General features: G+C 40.1%; 1 protein-coding gene across 2 annotated transcripts in view; it reads left to right on the top strand.

Annotated features, from left to right (window-relative positions):
• LOC122548411 (prolyl endopeptidase-like) overlaps positions 1-16,126 on the top strand; it is a 205,495-nt gene that overhangs the window by 109,411 nt on the left and 79,958 nt on the right. For both annotated transcript variants that reach the window (XM_043687029.2, XM_087982666.1), the window contains one exon: positions 11,905-12,008. In XM_043687029.2, coding sequence (XP_043542964.2) covers positions 11,905-12,008 — 104 coding nt within the window. The remainder of the gene's footprint in view (positions 1-11,904; positions 12,009-16,126) is intronic.

Raw genomic sequence — 16,126 nt, 5'->3', positions numbered from 1 at the left:
GATCTGTTTTGGGTCCACTGTTGCTTGTCATTTATGTCAATGACCTGAATGAGGGCATAGAAGAATGGGTTAGTAAATTTGCGGATGCCACTAAGGTTGGTAGAGTTGTGGATAGTGACGAAGGATGTTGTAGGTTACAGAGAAGCATAGATAAGCTGTAGAGCTGTAGAGAGGTGGCAAATGGAGTTTAATGTGGAAAGTGTGAGGTGATTCACTTAGGAAGGAGTAACAGGAATGTAGAGTAGTGGGCTAATGGTAAGATTCTTGGTAGTGTAGATGAGTAGAGAGATCTTGGTGTCCAGATCCTTGAAAGTTGCCACCCAGGTTGATAGGGTTGTTAAGAAGGCATACGATGTGTTAGCTTTTCTTGGTAGAGGGATTGAATTTCGGAACCATGAGATCATGCTGCAGCTGTACAAAATTCTGGTGCGGCCACATTTGGAGTATTGCGAACAATTCTGATCACTGCATTGTAGGAAGGATGTGGAAGCTTTGGAAAGGGCTCAGAGGAGATTTACTATGTTATTACCTGGTATGGAGGGAAGGTACGAGGAAAGCTTGAGGGATTTAAGGCTGTTTTCGTTAGTGAAGTAGGTTGGGAGGCTATTTAATTGAGACATACAAGATAATCAGAGGATTAGATAGATTCTTCAGATAGCAATGGCTAGCACGAAGGGACATAGCTTTAAATTGAGGGGTGATAGATGTCAGAGATAGTTTCTTTACTCAGAGAGTAGTAGGAGCGTGGAACACACTGCCAGCAACAGTAGTAGACTCTCCAACTTTAACAGCATTTATATGGACAAAGGCATATGGACAAGAATGGAATAGTGTAGGTTAGATGGGCTTTAGATTGGTTCCACAGGTCAGCACAACATCGAGGGCCAAAGGACCTGCGCTGTAATGTTCTATGTTCTTTCTCCTTCCTACACCCTACTTATTACAGTCCCCAGGAGATGGAAATGTGTTGCTGGAAAAGCGCAGCAGGTCAGGCAGCATCTAGGGAACAGGAGAATCGACGTTTTGGGCATTAGCCCTTCTTCAGGAATGAGGGAAGTTGGTCCAGCAGGCCAAGATAAAAGATAGGGAGGAGGGACTTGGGGGAGGGGCGTCGGAAATGTGATAGGTGGAAAGAGGTCAAGGTGAGGGTGATAGGTCAGACTGGGGTGGAGGCGGAGAGGTCGGGAAGAAGATTGCAGGTTAGGAAGGCGGTGCTGAATTTGATGGATTTGACTGAGACAGGCTGGGGGGAGGGGAAATGAGGAAACTGGTGAAATCCGAGTTCATCCCTTGTGGTTGGAGGGTTCCTAGCTGGAAGATGAGGCGTTCTTCCTCCAACCGTCGTTTCGCTGTGGTCTGACGATGGAGGAGTCCAAAGACCTGCATATCCTTGGTGGAGTGGGAGGGGGAATTGAAATGTTGAGCTACAGGGTGGTTGGGTTGGTTGGTCCGGGTGTCCCAGAGGTGTTCTCTGAAACGCTCCGCAAGTAGGCGGCCTGTCTCCCCAATATAGAGGAGGCCACATCGGGTGCAAAGGATGCAATAGATGATATGTGTGGAGGTACAGGTGAATCTGTGGCGGATATGGAAGTTTCCTTTGGGGCCTTGGAGGGAGGTGAGGGGGGAGGTGTGGGCGCAAGTCTTGCACCTCCTGCGGTTGCAGGGGAAGGTGCCGGGAGTGGAGGTTGGGTTGGTGGGGGGTGTGGATCTGACGAGGGAGTCACGGAGGGAGTGGTCTTTACGGAATGCTGATAGGGGAGGGGAGGGAAATATATCCTTGGTGGTGGGGTCCGTTTGGAGGTGGCGGAAATGGCGGCGGATGATGCGCTGTACATGGAGGTTAGTGGGGTGGTAGGTGAGGACCAGTGGGGTTCTGTCCTGGTGGCGGTTGGAGGGGCGAGGTTCAAGGGCGGAGGATCGGGAAGTGGAAGAGATGCGGTGGAGGGCATCGTCGACCACGTCGGGGGGGAAATTGCGGTCCTTGAAGAAGGAGGCCATCTGGGATGTGCGTTTTTGGAACTGGTCCTCCTGGGAGTCCCCACACTTGTTATTCGTTTGGAGCTGTGATGGAGGGACTACATCAGGAAAACGATTCGGATATTTATTTAAGACCATAAAAAATAGGAACTGAGTAGGCCATTCCATCCTTTGCTGCTCTACCATTCAGTAGTATCATGGCTGATCGACATTCCTCATGTTCACTTTCCTGCTCTTTCCCCACAACCCTTGATTCCCTAAATGAGCAAGAATCTTTCTGTCTCAGCCTTAAATATATGCAATTCCTCTGCCTGTGTTCCAATGAGATAACCTCTAATGCTTCTAAATTCTAGTGAGTAGGGTCCCAATCTGTTTAGTCTTTGCGCATAAGACAATCCTTCCATAGTGGGGATTGTCCAAGTGTACCTTCTCTGAACTGCCTCCAATGAATTTTGTTAAGAGGACCAAAACTGCTTGTCAAATGTGGTCTCATTAGCACCTTGTTCAGTTACACTTTCCTACTCTTATCTTTAAATCCCCTTGAAATAAGGGTCGATATGCCATTAGCCATCCTGATTACCCACTGCACTGCATGCTAGCCTTCTAGGTTTCATGCATAAATACCCCCAAGTCCCTTTGTGTTGCAACTTTGTGCAACTTTTCTCAATTTAGATGATACTCTAGTTTTCTTCTTTTTAAAATGAATAACTTCATATTTTCCACATTATACCCTATTTGCCAACTTGTTGTCCAATCACTCAACCTATCAATGTCTTTCTGTAAACTGTTTGTATTCCCTTTACAACTTGCTTTTCACTTCATTCATACATTGTACATCAAGCTACCATATAAAGATTACAAATACATGTTTTTTTTAATAACTAAAGCCATTAGCTGGAGGATGCTGAATTTTTGGGAAGTGGATGATGCCATTGAGCATTTGTCTGGTTCCCTTGCTGCTGTTGTTCTGAGTCTGATTGGTCATGCACTCTTGAAAGCATCAATGTGGCACAAGCAAAATCAATGTGTTGTTTGCATGACTTCACCAGCACTTGGCACATTTTGTTTGGCTAATTATTGTTTCTTTTGTCAAACTAGAAGTATTAGCAGCTGTGGAAAGTCATGCATTGTGGCTTAATTATTGGCAATAATACCAAACCTATCTATCTTTACAACTTTTTTTTCTTTGCTGTTTAAATTTATAGCATTTAGGATTTACTTTATGGACAGAAGTGTTAGAAAAAAATTCAATTCTTTTTTCATAATCTTGAAAAACACAAAATGATATTCTTTATTAAATTAATTGTCTATTGGACACCACCATTTAGTTTATTCTCAAACAATAGTTCTCCTTTCTCAAGATATTATTGCAAGTCAAATAGAGGATTTATGAGTATGGTTGAAATTCATCTTAGGACAAAATTCAGTTTAGTGCATTGAATTGGTCCATGAGCAAAGACCTATGCAGGATTTGAGAATTTTGTAAACGTATTAAAGATGGTTAGTTCCTTTGCAATGTAGAATCTTTGCTCTGGGTCATTTGACTTAACGATATTTTTGCAACGTTCACGTACATGATGTACGTGGTTAGCACTGCTGCCTCACAGCACCAGGGTCCCAGGTTCAATCCCAGCCTCGGGCTATCAGTGAACAAGGATTACTCTAACAACAACTTTTCCTTGTAAATCAAAAGGCTGGAGCTTGGAGTTGAGCTGTAATGTTTTTCAAAATAATGACGACTACTACTACAATTGCGTATTTTGTGCTATGGTTCTGAAAAATTTCTGGGTCGTATTTATCTCCCTGCAAGACACGGTACTGCTTCCTGCACAGCATGCCATTTTCCTTAATTACTACAATCCTTTCAGCAATGAAAAAAGGCTACAACTCTAAAAAGAGCAAATGAATCTTCTAAGTGCTGTAATGATAGAATCTGTGACATGTAAATTATAACAGTATACCGTGACATTTAATTTTACTTGCATTGAGTAACCTGCATTCTGAAATGTTTGTTTGAATTATTAGTTACAGTCTCAATTTAGTGCGGCTCTCAAGTCATCATTAGTTGCCCTTTTTAAAAATAAATTAAATACATTTTAAAGGGAATCATTTTCATCAAGAAATAGTCTCTAGCTGTTTTCATTCTTTGTAGGCACATAACCCAATATATAAATTATAACCAAGTAAATCTTCACATCAATTATATATGATATCATTGTGATGAAGATAATGAGTTTGATTAGATTTCTTACAGAGTGGAAACAGGCCCTTTGGCCCAACAAGTCCACACCGACCCTCTGGAGAGTAACCCACCCAGACCCATTCCTCATATTTACTCCTGACGAATGCATCTAACTCTATGGGCAATTTAGCATGGCCAATTCATCTGACTTGCACATCTTTGGACTGTGGGAAGAAACCAGACCACCCGGAGAAAACCCGGGCAGACACAGGGAGAATGTACAAACTCCACACAGACAGTCGCCCGAGGCTGGGATTGAACCTGGGACCCTGGTGCTGTGAGGCAGCAGTGCTAACCACTGGGCCGCCCCATTGCTTAGGTTGTTTTCATTTGCCCTATTTAGTAAGTGTTCTGAAAACTCTGGATTATGTTTAGGAATATTCAGGACTAGGTAGAAGACGAAGAGTAACTTATAACAGGTACTAAAGGAGCAAAACAACAGAGGCCCTAGGGGAGTATAGAAAGTACAAGGGAGATCTCGAGAAAGTAATTAGGAGAGAAAAGGGGCGAGAGAAATCCTGGAAGGCAAGATTAGGGAGATTCCCAAGATATTACAAGTATTTTAAGGAGAAGTGAATAACCAAGGAACTGGTAAGTAACCAAGGGAAAAATCTGTGTGTTAAGTCAGTGGACATTTGTGGAGTTTAAATGAGAACTTCGCATCTTTCTTTACTCGGGGGAAGGAGGGGCAAATACAGACTTGAAGTTCTTGGGCAGATTGATATAAGAAATGAGGCATTTGAGGTTTTGGTGGGTTCAAAAGAGGAAAGAAATCACCACAGAGGGATTGAATTCAAGAGTCGTGAAGTGATGTTGCAACTGTACAGGACTTTGGTTAGGCCACATTTGGAGTACTGCTCACTTGCTTTCTTTGGAGCACAAAAGGTTGAGCGAATCCTGATAGAGGTTATGAAGGGGCATGGACAGAAAGCAGCTTTGTTGAAGGGTCAAGAACAAGAGGGCACACTTTTGACATGGAAGGCATGAGGTTTAGAGGGGACTTGAGGAAAGGCTTTTTCACCCACAGAATGGAGAGTCCAGAATGTACTGCCTGGGAGGGTAGTTGAGGGAGAAAACCTCACAATATTTTTTTTAAAATACTTGGATGAGCACTAGAAGTGTAATAACATTCAAGGCTATGGGCCTAGTGTAGAGATATTGACACTAGTGTCGGAAGTAGTGTATTTTGGCAGTGCAGACTCTATAGGCCTAAGGGCCTCTTCATTACTGCAGAATTCTGTGACTCTCTTTCATTCGATGATTTTTTTTTTCTCCTTGGGTGGGTGATACAAATGAGGTAATTGTATCTCTGAAGAAAGTACACTATCTAAAAATGTTATGTGGGAACACCAACTGGCATTTTGGGATAATTTTGCTGAGTTTCGGAAGCTTGTACTTTAATCCAAAACAGAATGATGCCAGGTAATGCCTCTACCTTTTGCAAAATATAAAGAGTCCAATGAAATATGTGTCAGTATACAAGTTACATGCTGACACTAGGCAAGCTTTTTGTCACTAAATAACCCCTCTTAAGGAAAAATAAGTTTGCGCACTACATCTGTCTTTATTAAGAATTCTACATTAAACATTATCACCTCAGTAAAAGAAAAGCAGGTAACAGCTAAATTTTGAACAGGTACATGTTTTAAATGCACTACTTATCTCCATTAGTCCAGCTTGTTCAAAACCTTAACATCATTTGATCTAATTCTTTCCCATACCCTCCAAGGCAGTACTTTCTAGACCTCAACCACTCTATGGGTGTAAGAACCTTTCCTCAAATTTGATTTCATTCGATCAAACATCTGTTTGATTCTGAGTTTATATTGTAAATTGTCCTGATCAGTGCAAGACAAAAGCTTTGACAAAATGTATTTCTTCAATGGTTTTCCAATTCTGCACCACAAAACAACTAAAGACAAAACAACTGTCATTCTGACTGAGCAACATCTGTGAAGAGGGAAAAGCAACATTAATGTTTCTGGTCAATGGCCAAAGATAATGGCAATTCAGATTATTATAGAATAGAAAGTCAGAATGTATAACTCAAATAGAAATTGAATTACATTTGTGCTCTAGTCCAAATCTCCTTCCTGTTCTCATCCAATTTTGCCTGAAGACTTTATATGGTATTGGTACCTCCTGTCTACATTCTTTCTGTGAAGTAGGCTAGTCATAAATTATAAATTTTTCATAAGTGATTACTACTTTAAAAAGTTATAGTTGCTTCCTGTCTCACACTACCCCACTTTAATATTGCTAGCAAAGCTGATTTTCTAATATATGACTAATAATGCTATAGCAAATCTCTTGGTCATTAAAAACCTGGTTTATTAGTCAGTCTAATAATTTATTAATGCAGTGACACATACCATACAGCATGAAAGGTCATGTAACAGTTGCAGGAGAACAAATAATAATAATACATAAAGGGTCAGGCCTTTCAGCCCACTAAGCCTGCACTGATTCCTTTTCCTTACAAGTATGGGGTACTTGTTGCCCATACACAGTTTCTGTCCGTCTATTCGCCTCCTATTCATGTGTCCATCAAAATATGCCTTAAATGTTACTAATGAGTCAGTTTTCACCACCTCCCCGGCAGTGCCTTTCAGGTGTACACCACCGTCTGTGTGAAAGGTTTTCACCACACTTCTGCCCGAAACGTTCCCTATCTTGAATCTTGCCCTCTTGTACTTGATCTTTCCATCTTAGGAAAAAGCCTCTGACTATCCATCCTATCTATGCCTGTCATAATTTTGTAAATCTTTATCAGGTCGCCCCTCCGCATCCATTGTTTCAGTGAAAATAATCTTCAGTTTATCCAACTCTCCTTTATACTTTCCAGACCAGGCAACGTCCTGGTAAACCATCTCTGCACCCTGTCCAAAGCATCCATGTCTTTATGGCAGTGTGGTGACCAGAACTACAAGCAATATTCCAAATGTGTCCTAACTAAAATTTTGTACAGCTGTAACATAACTTGCCAACTTTTATATTTAATTCCCCAACCAATGAAGGCAAGCATGTTATATGCCACCTTGATCACCTTATCCACCTGTGTTGCCACTTTCAGGAATCTGTATGCCAAAATTTCTCTGTATGTCAATGCTCCTCAGGGTTCTGCCACTTATTGTATAATTTGTACCTGAATTTGATCTTCCAAAATGCATCACTTTGCATTTGTCCAGAAATGTGGAGGACAGGTTAGCTAAAGAATTAGATATTGATGTTATGGAAAGTGTATGTTGTTAAATTTTACACTGACAAGTAAAAAATAATGCACCTACCATAAGTGCTGGTGTGTTTATTATAAATTAGCCAGCTTAGTGCTGTTGTGTTTTTTCTCTTTTATACCTTGCCACCACACGATAGAAAATAAAAACTGCATTCTTTCTGAGCAACGTATGTAAATATGTATTTTTTTGTTTTTATTCGATAAATATCTGTCACATTAAAATCTGTGCACAAACTTCACTTTTATCACTTTTGTAGTCATTGACTTAAGTTAAAATTTGTTGCATGTTTGTTACTGTTGGTCCAGTCCAATCACTGCATTTTCAAACAAGAAAGTTTGTCATTGATATATTAATTGTTAAGAAGTTAACAGTATGTCTGTTCACTCTAAAGTAGAAAGTGTTTTCTGAGTTTTGAAGTAAACTTGAAGTGCAAGCCCAAATGGAAAGGCTGGGAGACGAGCTGTTCCATAAAATAGATACGTGTAACAAATGGCTGTTATTTGGGTACCTGAGTTTTGGTTGCTGTTTTGATAACAATTCGAATGTAACCAATTAGTTTAAGTTATGCCCAGAATACTAAAACCTAATTGAATTTGAATTTATTGTTTTGACACCCAGTGGCTCAAAGGTAGAAGACAGAGGGTGGTGGTGGAAGATTGTTTTTCAGACTGGAGGCCTGTGACCAGTGGAGTGTCACAAGGATCGGTGCTAGGTCCACTACTTTTCGTCATTTATATAAATGATTTGAATGTGAGCATAAGAGGTATAGTTAGTAAGTTTGCAGATGACACCAAAATTGGAGGTGTAGTGGACAGCGAAGAACGTTACCTCAGATTGCAATGGGATCTTGATCAGATGAGCCAATGGACTGAGAAGTGGCAGATGGAGTTTAATTTAGGTAAATGTGAGGTGCTGCATTTTGAAAAACAAATCTTAGCAGGACTTATACACTTAATGGTAAGGTCAGAGGAAGTGTTGCTGAACACACAAACCTTGGATTGCAGGTTCATAGCTCCTTGAAAGTAGAATTGCAAGTAGATAGGATAGTAAAGAGGGTGTTTGGTATGCTTTCCTTTATTGGTCAGAAAGAGTTTGGAAAAGATTTACAAGGATGTTGCCAGGTTTGGAGGATTTGAGCTATAGAGAGAAGTTGAATAGACTGGAGCTGTTTTCCCAGCGGAGGCTGAGGGGTGACCTTTATAGAGGTGTTTAACATCATGAGGGGCATGAGTAAGATGAATAGACAAAGTCTTTTCTCTGGGGTGGGGAGTCCAGGACTAGAGTGCATAGGTTTAGGATGAGAGGGGTAAGATTTAAAAGGGACTTCAGGGTCAACTTTTTTATGCAGAGGGTGGTGTGTGTATGGAATGAGCTGCCAGAGGAAGTGATGGAGGCTGGTACAAATGCATCATTTAAAAGGCATCTGGATGGGTATATGAATAGGAAGGGTTTGGAGGGATATGGGCCAGGTGCTGGCAAGTGGGACTAGATTAGGTTGGCATGTATTTGTTGGACCAAAGAGTCTGTTTCCGTGCAGTACATTTCTATGACTGTATGATAATTTTGTATGTGTGTGTGTAGAGGGGGGTGCTGTTTTTAAAAAAAAGTGAGCATTTTGAAAATTAGTCAGAGAGCAACTGCCCATCTAACATCTTGCTCTCAACAAAATTAGAAAAACACTCTCTATGGAAGGTACCTTTTCATGTAAAACATACTTGCAGTAATACAAAACAAGATGACCTGGGGAGATTACCAGCTGGAAGATTGAAGACACCTGGGAAGACCAAGACTGGGTGGTCCTGTGATTTAAGTTAATGTAATGTTTAACAATTGTGTTATTGGAACAGCATATCTTTATAGAGTTGGAGTCAGATGGTAAGTAGTTAAAGGGGGGGGGCTTGAATTTGACTAAGGTTCACTATTAAAATTAAGAAAATAAATTGTTATTTTTTATTGAAATTGTTAAGATGCAGAGGTCGAACCCCTCTTGTTAATTAAAACTAAACACCCAGAATCGCTCATCTTGTCTCTGTTAAAATGTGAGTGACAGAGAACTCCTACCTTCCACTATTTAAAGGTAGTGGACATTAAACAATAACTATTCATAAATCCAAGGCTTCTTTTTTTTAAAAAAACTACTTACTATCTAACTCCAACTCTATAAAAATAAGCTGCTCTAATAACACACCTAATAAACACTGCGTTAACTCAACCCCTCACAACGCCAGGGACCCGGGTTCAATTCCAGCCTCTGGCAACTGTGTGGAGTTTGCACATTCGCACCATGTTTTCTCCAGGTGTTCCAGTTTTCTCCCACAATCCAAAGATATGCAGTTTAGGTGAATTGACATGCAAGATTGCCTGTAGTATTCAGGGATGTCTAGATTAGGTGCATTAGTCGGGTAAATGTGGAGTAGTAGGGATGGGGGAATGGATCTGGGGGGGTTACTCTTCAGAGGGTAGATGTGGACTTGTTGGGCTGAAGGGCCTGTTTCCACATTGTAGGTATTGGATGATGATTCTAAGTGGTTACATTAGGATTGTTGTCAAAACAGCAACCAAAACTCAGGTATCCAGTTAACAGCCATTTGCTGCATGTATCTATTTTTGGAATAACCAATCTCTCAGCCTTTCCATTCAGGCAGCAGAGCCTGAACTTTACATTTACTTCAAAATTCAGAAAACACCTTCTATTTTAAAGTGAATGGACATGCTTTTGACTTGATAAAATAATAAAATACTTTAATTTCTAATTGTGCAGGCAGAGAGTAATTTAATTCTGGCACTGTGTATCAGTGAATAATAATTAGATTACTTAGATTAGATTACTTACAGTGTGGAAACAGGCCCTTCGGCCCAACAAGTCCACACCTACCCACCGAAGCGCAACCCACCCATACCCCTACATTTACTCCTTCACCTAACACTACAGGCAATTTAGAATGGCCAATTGACCTGGCATGCACATTTTTGGACTGTGGGTGGAAATCAGAGCACCCGGAGGAAACCCACACGGACACGAGGAGAATGTACAAACATCACAGAGTCAGTCTCCTGAGGCGGGAATTGAACCCGGGTCTCTGGCGCTGTGAGGCAGCAGTGCTAACCACAGTCCACCCATAATTAGTCTCGATAAATTAAAAATGTTTAATTCTGCTTTACAAGTGCTTGCTTCATTGAGTGAACAGTCACTGATGTTTACAGTACAGAAGAAGGCAACACAATTCATTGTATCTGTGCAAGCTGAAAAGTGTTCTCAAACTTTGTCCCATTTTACAAACCTCTTCTCTAGCTTTGTAGCATCCTACATTTAAAGTGCATTTCCAGATGCTTTTTGAATGCTGAGAGGTTTTTTTCCTCTTCCACCTTTTCAGACCCCACAACAGTGGGTGAAGTATTTCTCTTCAGTCTCCCCCAGTCCTCCTTTAAAATATATGCCCCTGATTATTGATCTCTCTGCAAAGTGCAATAGGTCCTACCTAACCACTACTCCCAAGTTCCTCATGATATTATCCATTTCAACTAAATCTAGCCTTAGCTTCCTCGGTTCCAAAGAAATCACCCCCAGCCTATACAATCTTTTCTACATGCTAAAATGTTCTAGTCTAGCAGCATTCTTGCATACCATTTCTTTACTCTTTCTAGTATAATCCCATCATTTCTGTAATGTGACAAGTTGGACACTCTGATGTTTTATTTCTCTTGTCAGGTATGTACTCTTCAATAATCTAAAATAGAACTCTCTACAATCCTGGTAGACTGTCAACAAAGGACATAGTTTCAGTTTGAATTATGAAAATGCTATAGTGAGCATTGTAGGATGAGGAATTTGAGGGATGGAGAGACGAGGAAGTGATAAATGCGGACATCTTATCCCAGTCCCAGGTGAATTTTTTTTCATCTATAATTCATGAAAATAATTGATTGAGGTACCAGAAAACATTGCTTGTGGAACAACGCTTCAGCAAAGAATCAGCATTCTAAGAAAGAAAGGGGAATGTCAGAACAAGTAGGCTCATCAACATTACAAAGCAGTTTGTTAATTTTCATAACAGGTCGGCTCACTGCTTTTGTTGGAAAATAGTTTTTGTATGAATATTGCTAGCATATCTAGTTTAAAAGTATGTTTTGGATTCCTGCATTTTGACATTTTTTTCAATAAGAGTGTAAAATTGAAATCTTTCCACAGCTAGAGAAGCTTAGACTTGTATATATTCTATTACCTTCAGGTTACTTTTCACTGATGATAGAGTGGCCTGTACATGCTTTTTGAATCCTGATGTAGGTACAGCTTCAGACAACTCTTTACTGTAAAACAAATGAGTGTTTTTGAAGCTGAGTGCAGACAGAAACTCAAACTTTTTGCAGTGCTTGATCGAAGCTCATTTTATGAAAATTATTTTCATTCATTCATATATTTGAAGCATTTCTTGTACAATTCTCTTTCAGGTATTATTTATTACTGTGATCTGACCCAAGATGATTTGGAGCCACATGTTTTCAGAGAAGTGACTGTGAAGGGATTTGATCCAGCTGATTACCAGACTGTTCAGGTGATTCGGGCATTTATTAATTTTTCACTAATTATTTTGATGTTGGCAAGCTTAAATAATCATTTAAACTAAGTTTGTGCCAAAGAGTCTGTTTCCATGCTGTATAACTCTTAAGATTCTATAAATAGTTGTTTAAAAAAAAAATATCCATATGGAGTAGCAAACAACTAACTCTGCTGACAGAGGAGTGAAATTCCAGAATCTTCCAAGTGGAGACGAGGAGAGATTAATGAGCAGATCTCCATTTTATGACTCAAAATGGCAGGCAGGAGTTTAAAACAGGAGCAGTCATTGGCATAGACCCTACTGATACCATATTCAGGCAGGGTTGTAAATGGACGAGCAGCTGCCTCCCTGGAAACTGTCACGGTCATATCTATTTCAAACATGACGCAACTTATTTTTTGAATATTTACCACACCTACTGACAATACATGTCTCTCATGATTATCCATCTTTTAAAAATGGATATTCTTCTTGGGGAAATAACTTTAAAATGAGGAAGTGTCCTTTATTAAAACTCCCTTACTCAAGTAACCCAAAACTTGGATACCATTACTATAGGAGAAAGTGAGGACTGCAAATGCTGGAGATCAGAGTCGAAAAGCATGGCACTGGAAAAGCACACAAGTCAGGCAGCATCCAAGGAGCAGGAGAATTGATATTTTGGGCATAAGGAATGATGAAGGGCTTATGCCCAAAACATTGATTCTCCTGTTCCTCAGACGCTGCCTGATCTGCTGTGCTTTTCCAGCACCACACTTGTTGACTACTATTACTATAGCTCTAGTTTGTTGTATGTACTAGTGATCCGCCAGAATTTACTTGCTCACTGCTAATTGCTACTGACTCAACCTGGCATTCAGTACAGTACAGTACTCAATTGAAACATAAGCTGGCGATAGCTCACTAGTCTTATCTCTGCTGTCTATATTGATCAATGCCAACTACACTTAAGAGGAAATATAAATATGAACCAGAACTGAGTGTGCAGCTTTCTTAGTACTGTCTAGAAATTAAGTTTTGTACTGTCTAGAAATTAAGATGGAGATTTGTGTATGTGTATATGCAAAGTCTCTCCTGGTCCTTCTGTCTGCTTGAAAGAAATTTTCATTCATTGTACCTGCCCTAATTCTGTGGCACTTATTTAAAATATAGATATAATGTGTTTTTTTGTATTACTATTACACAAGGAAACTCGGCCAGCTCTCCTCAACTTCAATGCACCACCAACTGTTAGGTTCTGCACCATTGATATCTTGGGTGTCAACAGTGTCCTTCAGTGCTATTAGGTCTGGAATACCCTCCTTAAAGGCATTGTGAGTCAACCTTCAGTTCATTGAGTGTAGCAGTTCAAGTTGGCAGTTCAATATCACCACCTCTATGCAAGTAAGGATGGGCAACCAAATCTGGCCCAGCCACAACGCTCACATCTCAAGAGTGAATGATAAAAACTGTATAATTCAGTGGGCCACATCAACCCATCTCTATGAGAAACTGTTTGGTTGTCTTTGAGTAGCTCACTTCCTGATTCCCAAAATCTAATCTTATCAACTAAAAACATTTAAACCTCGAATACAATGGCACACTACCACAGAGTACAACCTGCAGTTCCCTCCCCAAAAGGGGAAGATCAGAAATGTTTAATTATGTACAACGCAGTCTCACAAAAGGCCAATGGCTGACACTTTCAGTCCTGATACATACCTGGTTTACCTCGCGTCAGAGGTAGAAGTCACAGTATCTCAAAATTTGAAAATAAGTTCAAATAATACTGGATTGAGTAGATAGGGAGAACTTATTCCCACTTGAAAAAGAAAATGTGAGTAGTTAAGGTATCGAAGGCACTGCCTGTGGTGAGGGCAGTCTTTATTAAGACATTGAAGAAGGCTTTGGATGATTACTTTGTTAACATATATGTGTAGCGATATGGAACAAAGGCAGAAAATTGGCACTAGGTAATAGAACCAGTGCAAGCTTGGGGGAGGTGGTGGCACAGCGGTATTATCACTGGGTTGGTAATCCAGAGACCCAGTTAATGCTATGGGAACAGGAGTTCAAATCCCACTACGTCATATGGTGAAATTTTAATCTACATAAATCTGGAATTGAAAGCTGATTTAATGGAAACTATGTAACCGTTGATGATTACATGGAAACCCAGCCAATTCACTACTATCCTTTAGGGAGGGATATTGTCACCTTTTCCTCACCAGGTCTAAATGTAACTCCAGACCTATCGCAATGTGATGGGCTGTTAACTACTCGCTGAAAAGGCCTAGCAAGCCAGTCAATTCATAAATGAATAACACTGCTTTACACACAGTAGCTACTGGAGAAGTATTTTCCACTAATGGGTGCCATTAGTCGAAAACAATGTGCTGCTTGCAACAGGGCTAAACAATGTTGTGTCTTCATTTCTGTGTGATTCCAGGTATGTAGATCGTACGTCTCAGTGATTTACGGATTGAATTAAACATGCTCCTCCAACAATTGTTAATAGGTAGACAACAGACTACTCAACAAGCTTGCAAAACCCAAATTAAAACATCTGATGTTAGATGTGATTCCATGAATGGGCACTCATTGAATAAATCAGAATTTGTTAATATCTACCATAGCAATAACTTTAAGCTAATCAGTCAATCTCATAAAGTGGTTCATTTGCTATTGCTAGAAGCAATATACATTCATATAAATATCCTGTTCTCTGGAAACAAACTAAAGAAACATTACACTTGTTTTAATTACCCAGAAGTATACAAATCCTATGGTTTTTGTGTAGATTTCTCCATAAAAATGCCTCGATCCATCAGAGTCAACTTGCTGACAAATCCATACTTCTTCAATCACAAATATAAATTGTGATTGTCTATAATTTGTCATTTTTCAATTTGTCCTGATGTGTGTAAGATGAAAAGTTGCAGCAATATAACTCTCATTTCAGCAATATTCATGTAGCAATACTATTAATATTAAAAGTATTATATTATAAATATTACTAATATTAGCAATATTACTTTGTTGGAGGGGATTGAGAGACAGGATCTCCATGCATTTGAAAAGGCAAGGACTGATTAGTGATAGTCAGCATGGCTTTGTGTGTAGAAAATCATGTCTCACAAATTTGATTGAGTTTTTTTGAAGAGGTGACAGAAGATTGATGAAAGCAGAGCAGTAGACATTGTCTGCATGGACTTTAGCAAGGCCTCAATAAGTTTCTGCATCGTAGACTGGTTAGTAAGGTTAGATTATGTGGGATCCCGGGAGAGCTAGCCAATTGCAGAGAAAATTTACTTGACGGTAGGAGACAGAGGGTGGTGCTAGAGAGTTGTTCACACTGGAAGCCTCTGAACGACGCTATGCTGCAAGGATCGGGGCTGGGTCCACTGTTGTTCTTTTTTTATCTAAATGATTTGGATCAGAGAATAGAAGGTTACTCCAGTGTGCATTAGAGTAGTGCATACAATTCTGGTCACCCTGCTACCAGAAGGATGTTATTAAACTGGAAAGGGTGCAAAAAAGTTTTACAATGATGTTACTGATGGCTTGAGTTAGAAGGATAGGCTGGGTTTTTTCCCCTGAAGCATAGGAGGCAGAGGACTAACATGGTTAGTAAGCTTATGGATGACATTAAAATTGGTGATGTAGCAGACAGTGCAGAAGATTATCTAAGAGTTCACCAGTATCTTGATCAACAAGATCAGTGGGTTGAGGAGCAGCAGATGGAGTTTAATTCAGATAAATGCAAGGTGTTGCATTTTGGTAAGACACAATTCGTGGTAGGGGAGTGTTGTTGAACAGAGAGATCTAGGGGTGGAGTGCATGGTTCCTTGAAAGTGGCATTGCAGGTAGGATGTTCAGGAAGTCATTTGGCACCTTGCCTTCATCAGTAAGAGCATTGAGTGCAGGATTTGGGATATCATGTTACAGCTGTAGAAGACATTGGTGGGGCCACATTTGGAGTACTGCATACAATTCTGGTCACCCTGCTATAAGAAGGATGTTATTAAACTGGAAAGGGTACAAAAAAGATGTACAATTATGTTACTGAGACCAGAGGGCTTGAGTTATAAGGATAGGCTGGGAATTTTTTCCCTGGAGCATAGGAGGCTGAG

Source organism: Chiloscyllium plagiosum, unplaced genomic scaffold, assembly GCF_037043375.1.
Source record: "Chiloscyllium plagiosum isolate Xiang-an unplaced genomic scaffold, Cpla_swu_hap1 HiC_scaffold_3, whole genome shotgun sequence".
Taxonomy (NCBI): domain Eukaryota; kingdom Metazoa; phylum Chordata; class Chondrichthyes; order Orectolobiformes; family Hemiscylliidae; genus Chiloscyllium; species Chiloscyllium plagiosum.
This window is presented reverse-complemented; position numbering and strand designations above follow the sequence as displayed.